The sequence below is a fragment of the Hypomesus nipponensis genome, chromosome 8 (genome assembly GCF_054491055.1).
Source record: "Hypomesus nipponensis isolate SF chromosome 8, ASM5449105v1, whole genome shotgun sequence".
Classification (NCBI taxonomy): Eukaryota; Metazoa; Chordata; class Actinopteri; order Osmeriformes; family Osmeridae; genus Hypomesus; species Hypomesus nipponensis.
In genome coordinates, this window is record NC_140368.1 from 11,489,238 (window position 1) to 11,502,091 (window position 12,854).

The window sequence follows — 12,854 nt, forward strand, 5'->3', positions numbered from 1 at the left end:
TTTTCTTGTTTTGTTTCTCAGAGCACAGACATGTATGGGCCGCACGCACAACGCAGTCTGCAGATGGATTCCCTTCAGAGATCATTGTGAGACCGCTGGAACAGAGTGTGTCTGACCAGGGCCTAGTGCAGAGAAGCTGACGGGAGCTGCTCGCTTTCCGTCCCTCTCAGCAGACGTCTGCTAAAGATGCTGGGAAATTGTTCTGAGAGCTCTCCCCTCGGCTGAAGGGACTTGATATGGATCACGGTCCAACTCAGAGATCTTCATACACTGAGACAGCTTACTTAACACTTACGGGGGGGGGCTTATGCAATGCAAGTAAGAGTACGTGAGGGAAATAAAAGTTGCAGCTCTAAGGCATTTTTTGGAGAGGAGAAGAGAGAAGGAGAGGGTGAGGTGAGGGTAGAGAGAGGGAGAGGTTGAGGGGGGAGAGAGGGTGAGGTGAGGGGAGAGAGAGGAAGAGGTTGTGGGGGGAGAGGTTGAGGTGAGGGTAGAGAGAGGTTGAGGTGAGGGGGGGGGAGAGGGTGAGGTGAGGGGAGAGAGAGGAAGAGGTTGTGGGGGGAGAGGTTGAGGTGAGGGTAGAGAGAGGTTGTGGGGGGAGAGGGTGAGGTGAGGGTAGAGAGAGGTTGAGGGGGAGAGGGTGAGGTGACGGTGGAGAGAGGGTGAGGTGAGGGGGGGAGAGGGTGAGGCTGAGGTGAGAGCAAGGTTGCTTGTTTGTTGAGCTCGTCTCAGAGCAGGTATTTACTGGCCCATATTTTCCCCTCAGGCACTCTCTCATCAAATGTGCAGTAAAATAGAAGTGCTGAAATAAACAAGTCTGCAGGCATGTGTGTGTGTGTGTGTGTGTATGTTTATGTGTGTGTTTATGTGTGTACTGTACAACACAGTAGAGTTGGTTTGTGTAATGCACCATGTATCATTCGTTTTGTGGGTATGTGTGTGTGTGTGTGTGTCTGCCATGCATTTGCAAGGGATTGTAGATATGACCAGAGTGTGCAACTCTGTAGTGTGTGCCTGTCTGAGTGTAGTGTGTGTGTCTGTGTCTGACTGCGTGTGGTGTGTGTGTCTGTGTCTGACTGAGTGTAGTGTGTGTGTCTGACTGCGTGCGGTGTCTGGGTGTGTGTCGGAGAGCCTTTTGGGTGTGTATGTGTGTGTGTGTGAGTAGGTGTGTGTGCGTGTGTGTAAGCAGTTCCCTTAGGCCCAGCACACATGGCAGTCTCAGTAATGAGTCTCTCGGTGCGCTGTGTGCAGGAGTAAATTACACCAGTAGAAAACAATCAGTCCTCGTGTTGCCTGCAGAGGCTGACCTTGGATGCTACAACAGCCACCCTCACAATTTAGCTCCACTCGCCAAATTGGCAACATTTACTTTTTAATTATTAATTGAATAAATAATGCAAACAATATAAAAAAAAAACTAATATATCTCACTCAAAAGTGCTCGTTGAAAAAGTCCTTGGGTTGAACCTGAATCCTGGCCGGCAATTTGTTTCCACTGAAGTAGGTGACCATGATGCATTGCGGCATTAAAAGACTTAGTTGGTTTCAGACGCACAAAACTATTCCATGCCTGTTCATTTGTAAGACGCCACTTTGAATTTCCCCCACAGTGGACTGATCGGATGAACTCAGCATATTTAATGAGGTGAAAACTTCTGGAAAGGTCCTGGTTCATTTGCAGTAAGTGGATCTTCGGTTAGGTTTCTACAGATAACATGGAGACCGGGGGGGGGGGGGGGGAACCTTTGAAAGACAAGTGTTGGTGCTGGTGGGGCGGTTCTTACCGTTGCTCCAGGAAGTCCTCTCTCTCCTGGGAACCCTCTGAGTCCGGCTGGGCCATCCTTCCCTGCTGCTCCCTGAGGGCCTGGGTCTCCCTGAGGAGAAACACACAAGAGGAGTTAAAACCCGTCCCAGTGCACCACAATACCAGTACGTACACAACAACACACCCAATACTGCACCTCAGCTATTACCACTAAGGTACCATGCCAAACATGGCTAATTGACTTCTGTCTCATGTGGTATTTTTTATATTTTCTCGATGATATATTCTTCCAAATGTCACATAAACATGTTTTTTAATAAAAGGGATTAGGACTGGCAACCACCATTATTTCAAGGGCATGATTTACATCAGTGTCCTGGCTCTCTTCTGCCCAAAGATGAGTCGTCCACGGCAACTCAGGCCAATGAGCAACACCCACTATTTAGTTTTTGCTGTAATTTCCACGAGAGATAGGCACTGCATTTCAAAAGCAGACCCCGCAAAAAATTCAATTAGTCGGGAATAATTAAAACACCTCCGCAGGGGGAGAACGGTTCGCTGCGGGACTATAAAGTAAACACAAACAGAGCTAGTAACTACAGCATCGCTGCCTGGTGCTGTAGCTCTGTGGAGGTTAGCATTGAAAGTTACCCTGATTATACTCACTAGAGACAACCAATTATGACACAACAACGCATACTGCTACTGGCACGCAATTTCGTTTTTTTTTTACATAATTAAAGGAAAAACAATGGCACTTTTCAGCATAACTTCAAAGTGCAACCCCTTTCCCCTCCCCGTTGTATAAGCAGTCTAGTCTTTATCTGCTAACTCCGAGGCAGAAAAAGTAGGCTCCGGTAGTATAAGAGGATTTGGGCTTCTCTGCCAAGACGTTCCCAGAGCTGCCCCTGGAATATTGATGAGGAAACCCCAGACGGGGAGCCGAGGTGGGCTGTGAGTGGCAGAGGGTCTGGAGGTAGCAGATGGACCTGATTAAACTGTCTCCTTTCCGAGGAGAGGGAGAAAATGAAAGTCGGAGACAGGGAGGGGGAGGAGGGGGGGGGAGGTGGTGGTGGTGGCCTTGGGGCTTTGGAGACCTATTTTGAATAAGACCGTCCTTCTTCAAAATGGCCACTGTCTGCTTTTAATAGGCTATGATATGGCCAGCCAGGGAGGGAACTAACTCCCCCTTCGCTCCCCAAACCCTGGGTGGTTTCGCCGCCTGGCTGACGAAACACCACAAGGAGGAGGAAGTCAATCATCGGGTCATTCTGGGACAACCGTCGGGTATTTCGTGTTTGTCTTGGCTCGGCGTTCATTTGTGCTCGTGTCGACAAAACAGAAGAAGAATTCAGAGGTGTCCTTCTCGGTACCGACCCCAGGACACCCACACACTCTCCCTGCTTTAACACCAGCCTGACAGCCATCTCCACCCCAACCCCAACATTTTAGGAAGACAATGATATTAAACAGATCCTCAGGTAAAGCTATCCCACCCACATTTGAAAACAAAGCCCCGCCCCTGGTCACCAACCCCTCCCACACGGCTGCTTCTCACCTTGGCTCCCTCCTTGCCAGCGGCACCAGGTAGGCCCTGTTCTCCAGGTGGGCCTGGGGGCCCGGGGTGGCCTCTCTCTCCCACAGGGCCGGTCTCTCCGGTGGGACCCTGTCAGGGGTATTATGGGTAACCGACATCAGTCACACGACCCTGAAGGTGCCTGGGCTGTTTCTACGTGAATACCGGGGACTGCTGTGGCTTCTGATTGGTTAATCGCTGAATACCGCTGATTGGCGGAGAGCTGGTGAGAGGGATACTCACCTGAGGGCCGACCACGCCTCCTGGTCCAGGTGGGCCTGTCTTCCCTTGGAATCCCTGCAGGACACAACACCTGAGTCAGACTGGAACCTGATTGGAAGATACATCCATGTGACACACACTCACACCAATGCTCATGCCTTCTTCTGATTGGTCTTTTCCATCCACTAGTTTCAATAGGCTGAGGGTTTGAGAGTTAGCGTTGTGTGCATTTACGTAGGATCCTTTGAGTGGACTGTTTTAATGGGTGGATGGAAAGTCATGTGAATAGGGAAAACTGTTGCTATTTTGCTTTCAAACCCTAACTGCACATGTGCAAACAGAATATCGTACAACATATAAACTTAGATATTGGATATTATTATATATTTTTTAGTTTATTTTATTCCGTTTTTTAACAGTTATGTTATGAAAACCGATTCTAAAAAACGAATACCCAAAGATGATGTGTTCATTTCCATGTTCAGCCCTGTTCAGTGTGTAGATTCAGGGGGCTTTGTTTTTTGAAAAAACTTTATTGCCACTGTCGCTTACTTACAGAACCACCTCACCCCGAGGAGTAAGATGACACATCGTATGACCTTGAGGTCAAACGCGATGCACTTTACCCACGGGCCTTTGCTGCAATAACAAAGTTAGTGTGGCACACAAGCAACTACTTCAGGAGCGCCGCAGCTGTGTTAGCAGTGAAGTCATGACTCAGCACACACGGGACAACAGTACGGACACAAAGCAACAAACTTTAGGCAACAAACAAAGGTCTTACAAAGGACAATCTTTTGGGGCCGTTGACAAATGCAGATGTTCAATCAGAAGCAGACAGATTGAGTGATCGGCTTTCAGCGGTGCGCTTGATTTCGACACAGCAGCCAGGAAGGCCGACTTGATTCGACAGTCGCGAGTCTGTGATTGCGCGCTTGCGTTCAGCGTGACACGGATTCCACCATCAGACAGCGAGCTCACGCATCACCCCCACGAGTCACTGCATGCAAATCAAGCGCACCCCTGAAATGTGACCCTCTCGCCATCGATTGAATCCCGAGGTTCCCGGTGAGTATTTCCGTCATATCTCGAGAGGACTCGACGCTGACGGGACACCGACCATCATCAGGTGGGGAGATGGAACCGGTCAGAACCGCCATCAACATCCCAACGAGCTGCCAGATCAAAGAGGCCCTCCACCGGGTTCATTGATTGTCCTGTTAGTGAAGAACTCTGTGTGCGCTTTGCATGTTTCCCCCGGCAGAACGCACACCTCAGAGCTTTCAATCATCTAACAAAGGCCGCGGACAACATGGAGTGAGTGGAGGCCCAATTAAACGGACATGATCAATGGGCGACACAAAACACACATCGTCTAACTGGGAGAGGGAGAGAGAGACAGAGAGAGACAGAGAGAGAGAGAGAGAGAGAGAGAGAGAGAGAGAGAGAGAGAGAGAGAGAGAGAGAGGGGGGAGGGGCAGCACACGGGCCCAGCACGCACCCACACAGAGGGACAAACAGCACCTGGGTTTCAGAAGAACAAAGACTGTTTCGCTCCTGTTATTCATACCCAGTTGTGGGATTGTTTTTTTTGTTTTGTTTTTATATGGCGGCAGTGGATGATTGTGTTCCACCGTAATCTCGGATGCATAAGCGTGAGGTGGCCTAATGATTTACAATCAGGTAATGTTAGGGGAAGGGATCCACAGATAGCATTACAGGCCAAGCAGTGAATCAAAGACGGTTAGAATTCGATCTCTATTTCAGCTAAACGGTTCCTTGACTAGAGCTCGGAATGGTCGGATCTCTGCCTCGGGCGAGGAGTTTAACGGCAGTGATCAATTCTCCTTTTGGGCGCTCCGCATATCTGTTTACTGGGTGATAAATTTGGTGTCGTAAACATCTTAATGAACACTCTTTATCGATGTCATCGGAATGAGAGTGAGACTGTGGAGGGGAGGAGTTGTGTGTTTTTGTGTGAGTGAGAGAGAGAGAGAGAGAGAGAGTGTGTGCGACTGTGAATGTGTGTGAGTGGAAGTGTGTGTGAGAGTGCATGCGAGTGAGTGTGCGCGACAACATACTCAGTTTTAATGTGTCATTTGGGGAAAGAGATAGACGGAAGGGAAACTTTAACGATTGGTGGGATGCTCCGTCAGGCTTTTAACAACCTTCATTGCCTTCCCAGACTAAACAAATTGAGGCGGACAAATGCAAAGCATTGCTGGGTGCAATCTCAGACTCTGGCCCATTCCCTGAGACCGATTTGACACCACCAGATACAATATGTCAGTAAAGCTACTATTGTGTTTTATCTACATGATGCCTATCTGTCTAATGCGATAATGACGATTTGCCGCCATCGTTTTTTGAAGGAAGTTCAGCATGCAGCTACTGGTGATCAGTGTGATCAGGAGGTCTGCTCAAGGCTTGGGGATTCATGTCGCTCCTCAACGAGCTGAACTGATACACACGCCAACCCATCTGGCTGTAATGACTCTAGCCTCCTGAGTGTGTGCGCGTGCGTGTGTCCGTCAGGCGTCATGCGAAGTGAGATGGGGCCGAGCTAGACCCGCGGGCAGACCTGCCCGAGACGGCTCCAGCCCTCCTGGCCCCAGCGGCGTTCTGCTCTGGCGAACGCCGCAGGCGCCGCACGGGGTTCTCCATCCAAAAGCATCTGGCATCCGAGACGGGAGAGGAAGCCCGACCGAAACGGGAGCCCTCCGGTCGGGCGCGTGACGTGTCTTTTCGTGCCGAAAGGAACCTCATTTGAGCGACGGGAATTTGCAAGCGCTCGCTTCTCAGCGAGCTGGAATCAGCGTCGCTGTCGTCGCTTGCAGAAGACGCCACCCTCCCCTCCCTCCACACCCGCAGCCTTAAACACGTTCCAACAACCTGAAGCGAGCTGTCGAACTCCTGGCTCCGCGGCGCAACAAACGCCAGCTACCTCCCGCGGTCAAGTCCCACCAGGTGTGAAAAGTTAAGACAACGAGGTGCGGGGGGGTTTGGATACCCCACCGCCGCCCTGGAAACAACGAGGCGTCTAACGCTTCCACGTCTGGAGGGAAGTGACCGGTGGAGACAAGCGACCGGGGGGTGCTCAGGGGCGTGACAGCTCTGGGAGGGGGCGTGGCCGGGGACACTCACCGTCTCTCCACGCTGGCCAGGGTGTCCGGGCAGACCGTCCTTCCCAGGAGGTCCCTGAGTCGCGGAGAGAGGAGATCGTTAGAGGAGGAACACAGGAAGAGTAACACTGTCCTTGATCGGCGGAGCTGGGTTTCTTATGTAAACTAGAGGTTAACGCTCGAGAACTAGCTGGCTAAGGATGGTCACAGAGCTCATCGAGAATAATACAGTGTTTGAGAGGGTACCGTGCGGTTGTTGTGGCGGGTGAACACTTACAGGGGGGCCCTTAGGTCCTGAGAAGCCCACTGGGCCCTGGGGTCCTTGAGGTCCCTGGAAAGAACAGATGAACAGTGAGGAAGAGGAAGAAAATGGGTCCATGGGAGGAGTCTATGGAGCTATGTGGGCGGAGTCTGATGGGGAACAAGGGAGGAGCCTATGATGCTATGTGGGCGGAGTCTCATGTGGTATGAGGGAGGAGTCTAAGAATGTCTGTGGGAGGAGTCTAAAGTGATCTGTGGGAGGAATCGAACAAGATATGTGGGAGGGGTCAAAGGAAACGTGTGGGAGGAGTCTATGGCGCTGTGCGGGCGGAGTCTTAATTGAACACTCCGGAGACAGCCTTGCAGCCTGTCTGGTGAGGACAGACGAGGACAGACCCAGCCTGTGTCCTGATGAAGAGATGATGCCTGAGCATTAGCTAATGAAAAAGGCAATCATGAGGCCAAAGTGTTCTATCATAACACATTGGCCTCAGAATACAGGCAACGCATACTGGAACACGAGAGATGAACAGCCCGGCAGTCAGAAGGTGGGACACGCGGCGGGTGCACATGAAGTAGAATACGATATACTGTCTATCTGGGAAGACGCGAATCTAAAGCCTGAAAAGGTGGTTGTGAATACGGGGAGACATGAAAGCACTTCATGGAAGAACTGTTCCATGCTTGATAAGAGGACTCTGAGATACCCCCTTCTGTTACAATGTCTTGGCTGAGTGCATCCAGGGAGCTCAACCGATGCTGCAGATACAGGCGGGACGTCTCAGAGAAACAAGGAGAGGTGAAGAGGAAGGAAAAGAAAAGGGGAGGGAAAAGGCGGGAGAGCGAGGAGGGAGGGGGGGGAGATGAAGAGAGATGAAGAGACGGCAAAAGAGGGAGACGGAGAGAGAGAGATGAGGAGGAGGAGAGAGATAAAGAGAGGGAGAGATGAGGATAGAAAGAGAGAGAGAGAGATGAAGACAGAGGGAGTGAAGAGAGAAAGAGACGGAGAGAGAGAGGGGGGGAGATGCGAGAGCACTAATACAACCACAGCACAATTGATTCAGCCCATGGCAGGAGCCCATAACACAGCCTGACTGTAAATGACTCCAGCACCAAGTGCCCAGCAATGATATAATTGATCCATAATTGTTTCCCGTATCGAACACCAGCCCCTCTACTCACACACACACACACACACACACACACACACACACCCTCCCCCCCCCACCCCCACACACACACGCGCTAAACGCTTCTTTACCAAGCCATTTCCCCATACAAAGCCCGTCGCGTGACAGCCGTGTGGAGGGACTTACTCTCTCACCAGGCGGGCCGGGGGGACCGTCGTTGCCCGCTGTGCCCTGAAACACACACAGGAGAAGAGCACACATGAGCCCCGGAGTCCTCCACCCTCGCACCGACACACAGGGACCGTCCGGTCACAAGCACACCTGGGATGGGGCCGGATGGAGCGGGCCTTACCTTAGGGCCTGGCTTGCCTGTTGGACCTCGCGCCCCCCGAGCACCACGTGGACCCTGAGGGGGACAGGAGAGACAGGGGCAGGGGTCAGATCCAGACTGGTCCCCGGGTCACCATGAACCAGTGGTAGATGTGGGTGTTTGTCCAAAAGCTACCCGACCACGTATATAGGCGTGTTTCGGTGTTTTGTGGTCGTTAAGAAGTAGCTGAGCCACTTGTGAGGATTGAAGTATAATCCCACCACTGGGAAAGTGGTTGGGATGGTGTACATGCAAATGTACACAGTACTCATTTGGACAGTATGTGACAGAGTGACATCAGACAGCTTTGTCGTCACCGAGGGGGACGTACCGTAGGACCTCGTTGCCCCCTTGGACCTGGCTTGCCCGCTACACCCTGTCACGGACGAGAGAGAGAGACAATTCAGGTCAGACGGAGGTCATGGAGAGACGTACTGAGCCATCGGGCTCCCACGTCACCGAGGCGATTCGCCGAAAACAAGGAAATACACAGCGGACACACATGGAGCAGTTTCTTTTCAGCGGTCCGAGCTGTGTGTGCGCTCCTCCGGCAGGCTGGGGTGACGGAGGAGAATTCACCAAGGGAACACAAATCGTTTCAGCATCTTTTGTTCCTCGCCGCATTGATTTGGGCTCGGTGCTTTATTCGTGCAAGCTCATCATATAGATGCTTTTACAATGGGAAATCCATTTCCTTTTGTGCGGTGTTATGATGCAGTGTGCATGCCACACTCCAAAGGAAAGAGAAAATATGAAACCTGTGGATGACGGGGGGAAGGGGCGAGGGTGGAAGGGAGAGGGGGATGAAGGGACGGGGGGAGAGGGAAGGGAGGGAGAGGAGAGGAGAGGGGAGGGTTGAGGGAGGGGGTGAGAAATGAGAGGAGGGGACGAGGGAGAGGGGGAAGAAGGCGGTGGAGGAGGGAGGGGCATTCGATCCATCTTACCCTGGCTCCTTTTTCTCCATTGGCTCCCGGGAACCCAGGGAATCCAGATGAACCCTGCGGGTCAGAGCAGCAGATTCAGAGGGCAGCTGGCCACGGTGTGCATGTGGATGAGAGACGGCTGGAGACATTGAGGCTGCCTCTGTCAGCTCGTCTCTGTGTCTCTGTGTCTGTGTGTGTCTGTGTCTCTGTGTCTGTGTGTCTGTGTGTCTGTGTCTCTGTGTGTCTGTGTGTCTGTGTGTCTGTGTGTCTGTGTGTCTGTGTGTCTGTGTGTCTCTGTGTGTCTGTGTCTCGGAGAGAGCCCCACTGACTGGACGAGCCCATCACTATGAGGTTACGCAGACTAGAGGAGCACTTCGAGTTTGCTGAATGATCCAGACTTTCCACAGAATGCACTGACATGGTGGGTAGGGAATACGCACGCACACACACACACACACACACACACACACACACACACACACACACACACACACACACACACACACGTACACACACTCCTGTTTGTGGATGTGAAAGTATATAAATGCAACAAATGCTGAGTGTAAACACAAACATCCATAGAAAGGACATCTGTTTCTGTAAACTGTACGAATGAACATACGTCCCTCGTGTCTTATACAAAAAATATGTATTTTAGTTAAATAAACGTGTATTGTAGTTAATTTGTGATATCGTGAATTAATCAATGAATTAAATGTAAGACCTTCGAGTTCATATTCGAGTTAATATTCTAGCAAAATATTTTGCATCAGGAACCTTTTTTTATGTTATCTGTAGCCGGGCCCACCGCAAGAATGTCAATTTCCAGAGTGTGATCTGTGCGAATAATCCATAAAAGACTTGGACTTTGGGGATTGGGGATGGGTAGCTGGTGGTGATGGATGACGGTCACGCTCTCAGAGGTTCAAAACACTGACCTGTGAGCAAACCCTCTGTCCTGACTGCACTGGAAGCATTCAAAACAGGTCAACATGTCAACTCTCTCTATACAGTATCTCTCTCTCTCTCTCTCTCTCTCTCTCTCTCTCTCTCTCTCTCTCTCTCTCTCTCTCTCTCTCTCTCCCACTACCACTCCCACTCTCTCTCCCACTCTCTCTCTCTCTCTCTCTCTTCTCTCTCTCTCTCTCTCTCTCTGTCTCTCTCTCTCTCTCTCTCTCCCACTCTCTCTCTCTCTCTCTCTCTCTCTCTCTCTCTCTCTCCAACATGCATACATTCCCGTCTTCAGACACTGTTTGGCAAACCAATCCAGAGGAGGCAGTGATGGAGGAAGCTCCGAACACTTTGATGGACTACAGACCCCACCATGACTTTCACCCGGTGGTCCCTCTTTCAAACCGCCATGGCAGCGCTTCAACAGATCACTTATTAAACATCCAGGTTGGCAGCCTTCGCACATCAATTACTGTCTGCTAGGATCCCGGGCCGAGTGAATGAATTCCATGTCATCATCTGGCATGTGGCTAATCTTTTAATCCGAGTCAGCACGGAATCAAAGAACAATGTGAACTGTGATGTGTTAAACGTGGATGATGGACGGCGTGGGCTTGTGTTGCCGCGGTACACAGAGCGCGCGCGTGCCTGCGTGCGCGTGTTGTTGACAAACCTTTGGTCCTTGTCTTCCTGGATAGCCTGGCAATCCTGGAACTCCCAGTTTCCCCTGAAAACAGAGCACGGCTGTTCAATAGGAGTTCAGAGGAATAACGGCTCAGATCTCATTTGAGCAATGCACAGTATGGTAGTAAGCACAGTGCAGTGTACTATAGCACAGTTTAGTATAGCGTGATATAGCTGATGATATAGTATAGTGTGCACGCTGTGTGTGCATGTGTGAGTGTGTGTAGCTACCTTATCTTCAGCATGTGTGTGTGTGAGTGTGTGTGTGTGTGTGTACCTTCTCTCCAGCGTGTCCCATGGGGCCTGACTCTCCGTTTGGACCCGCTCGTCCCTTGGGCCCCTCTGGGCCGTCCTCACCACGCGATCCCAGCATCCCCAGCTCTCCCTGCACACACACACACATACCATACACACCCACACACACGTACACACACATGCATACCATACACAAACACACGCACGCCATACACACACACAGTGTTCAGTCGTACACACACGTACACACACACTATTGTTGATGATGATGAACACCAGATGAATGTGGAGTGTGAATGGCTGTGCTTTTGGTCCACTCACCCTGTCACCTTTGAGTCCCATGTCCCCCTTGAAACCAGGGAAACCATCTTCACCCTAACACAGGAGAAAACAGGGTTACCATCTCTTACTCAGAATTTACTCCTTCACAATGAACCTTTCCTGAAGCAAATAAACACAGTGGTCCCGTAAGATACAAAATAAGACACTTTTTAACATTTTCATTGTTCAGCGTTCAGTGTTTCTTTCCAATATATGCTACTGCCATCTGCTGGTGAAAGCGGGTAAAGCACCAAACATTCTGAGAACTAAGTTGTCGATCAGAATTGATTAAGCAAATCTCTTTTCTTTTTTTCCCAAGAAACGTTATGACGATGAACAGTGACAAACGCAAATCGCGGCCTCTGTGTTGCTGCTCTAAAAAAAGTGTATTTCAGCCACATCATTCTCATTCTCCCAGCAGCTGTGGGTGATGAGATCAAAAAGATACCCTCTTCACCTCTCTGTCTTTCACTTTCACTTTGATTGTCTGTGTTCTCTCCCCCTCTCCTCTTCCCTCTCTCTCCAACTCTGTCTCTACCTCCCTCCCTCCTCCCCCCCCTCCCTCTCCCCCTTTGTCTTCCTGTCTGTCACCTGGCTGTGTGGCTGCTGATACATAATGCAGTGTTGTGAGTCTTGACACATGTGCCCTGGAAACCACACCAGGCTCAGAACACACACACACACACATACACACACGCACACACCCTTAGAACACCTCACACCTTGAGGACATGGCGCCTTCTATCTTCACATCAAACAAACGCTCAAGGATTACACGTGGAGCAGTGGATGTATGTTGCTGTTATTGAGGGGATGGCTGTCAATTAAAGTACGACTACCAAACCGACTGCCGACGCAGAAGGTAGAGGGTGTATCACGGAACAGGACAGTAGGGCAGTGTACTTTCCGATGTTCCGTACAGCAGTTGTGTTGTGCTGTCTAGCAACAGCCGACTTTGAATGTGCGCTGAAATAGTCTCCTAGCAACCAAGATGAAAGGCAGTGTGAAGAGGTGTGTGGCACAGGGTAGCGGAGCGAGGGTGGGATCTCGACGCTCTCGTCTCAACGCGGTGTGTGGCTGCACGATCCATCTCACCCTGCGAGAGGATCTCCCCCCCCACCCCTCCCTCCTCAGCTTGAAGCAAAGGCACCGACGGATCTTTGGTGCTGTTGCATTTCCCATTCGGCGCCGTTCCCGACTCGTCCTGGTGATTTGATTTGTTGTATTGACTCAAGTTCAAATCTTCCCCTAAGCTATCTCCCCCCCAACCATGT

At 50.9% G+C, this 12,854-nt stretch overlaps 1 protein-coding gene across 2 annotated transcripts in view; it reads right to left on the reverse strand.

The window, feature by feature from the left end:
* Positions 1–12,854, reverse strand: part of col11a1a (collagen, type XI, alpha 1a) — a 70,603-nt gene that overhangs the window by 19,394 nt on the left and 38,355 nt on the right. For both annotated transcript variants that reach the window (XM_084702831.1, XM_084702832.1), the window contains 12 exons: positions 11,581–11,634; positions 11,282–11,389; positions 10,994–11,047; positions 9,391–9,444; positions 8,778–8,822; positions 8,429–8,482; positions 8,263–8,307; positions 6,963–7,016; positions 6,708–6,761; positions 3,585–3,638; positions 3,324–3,431; positions 1,785–1,874 (listed from right to left, as the gene is read on the reverse strand). In XM_084702831.1, the coding sequence (XP_084558957.1) occupies positions 1,785–1,874; positions 3,324–3,431; positions 3,585–3,638; positions 6,708–6,761; positions 6,963–7,016; positions 8,263–8,307; positions 8,429–8,482; positions 8,778–8,822; positions 9,391–9,444; positions 10,994–11,047; positions 11,282–11,389; positions 11,581–11,634 (774 nt within the window). The remainder of the gene's footprint in view (positions 1–1,784; positions 1,875–3,323; positions 3,432–3,584; positions 3,639–6,707; positions 6,762–6,962; positions 7,017–8,262; positions 8,308–8,428; positions 8,483–8,777; positions 8,823–9,390; positions 9,445–10,993; positions 11,048–11,281; positions 11,390–11,580; positions 11,635–12,854) is intronic.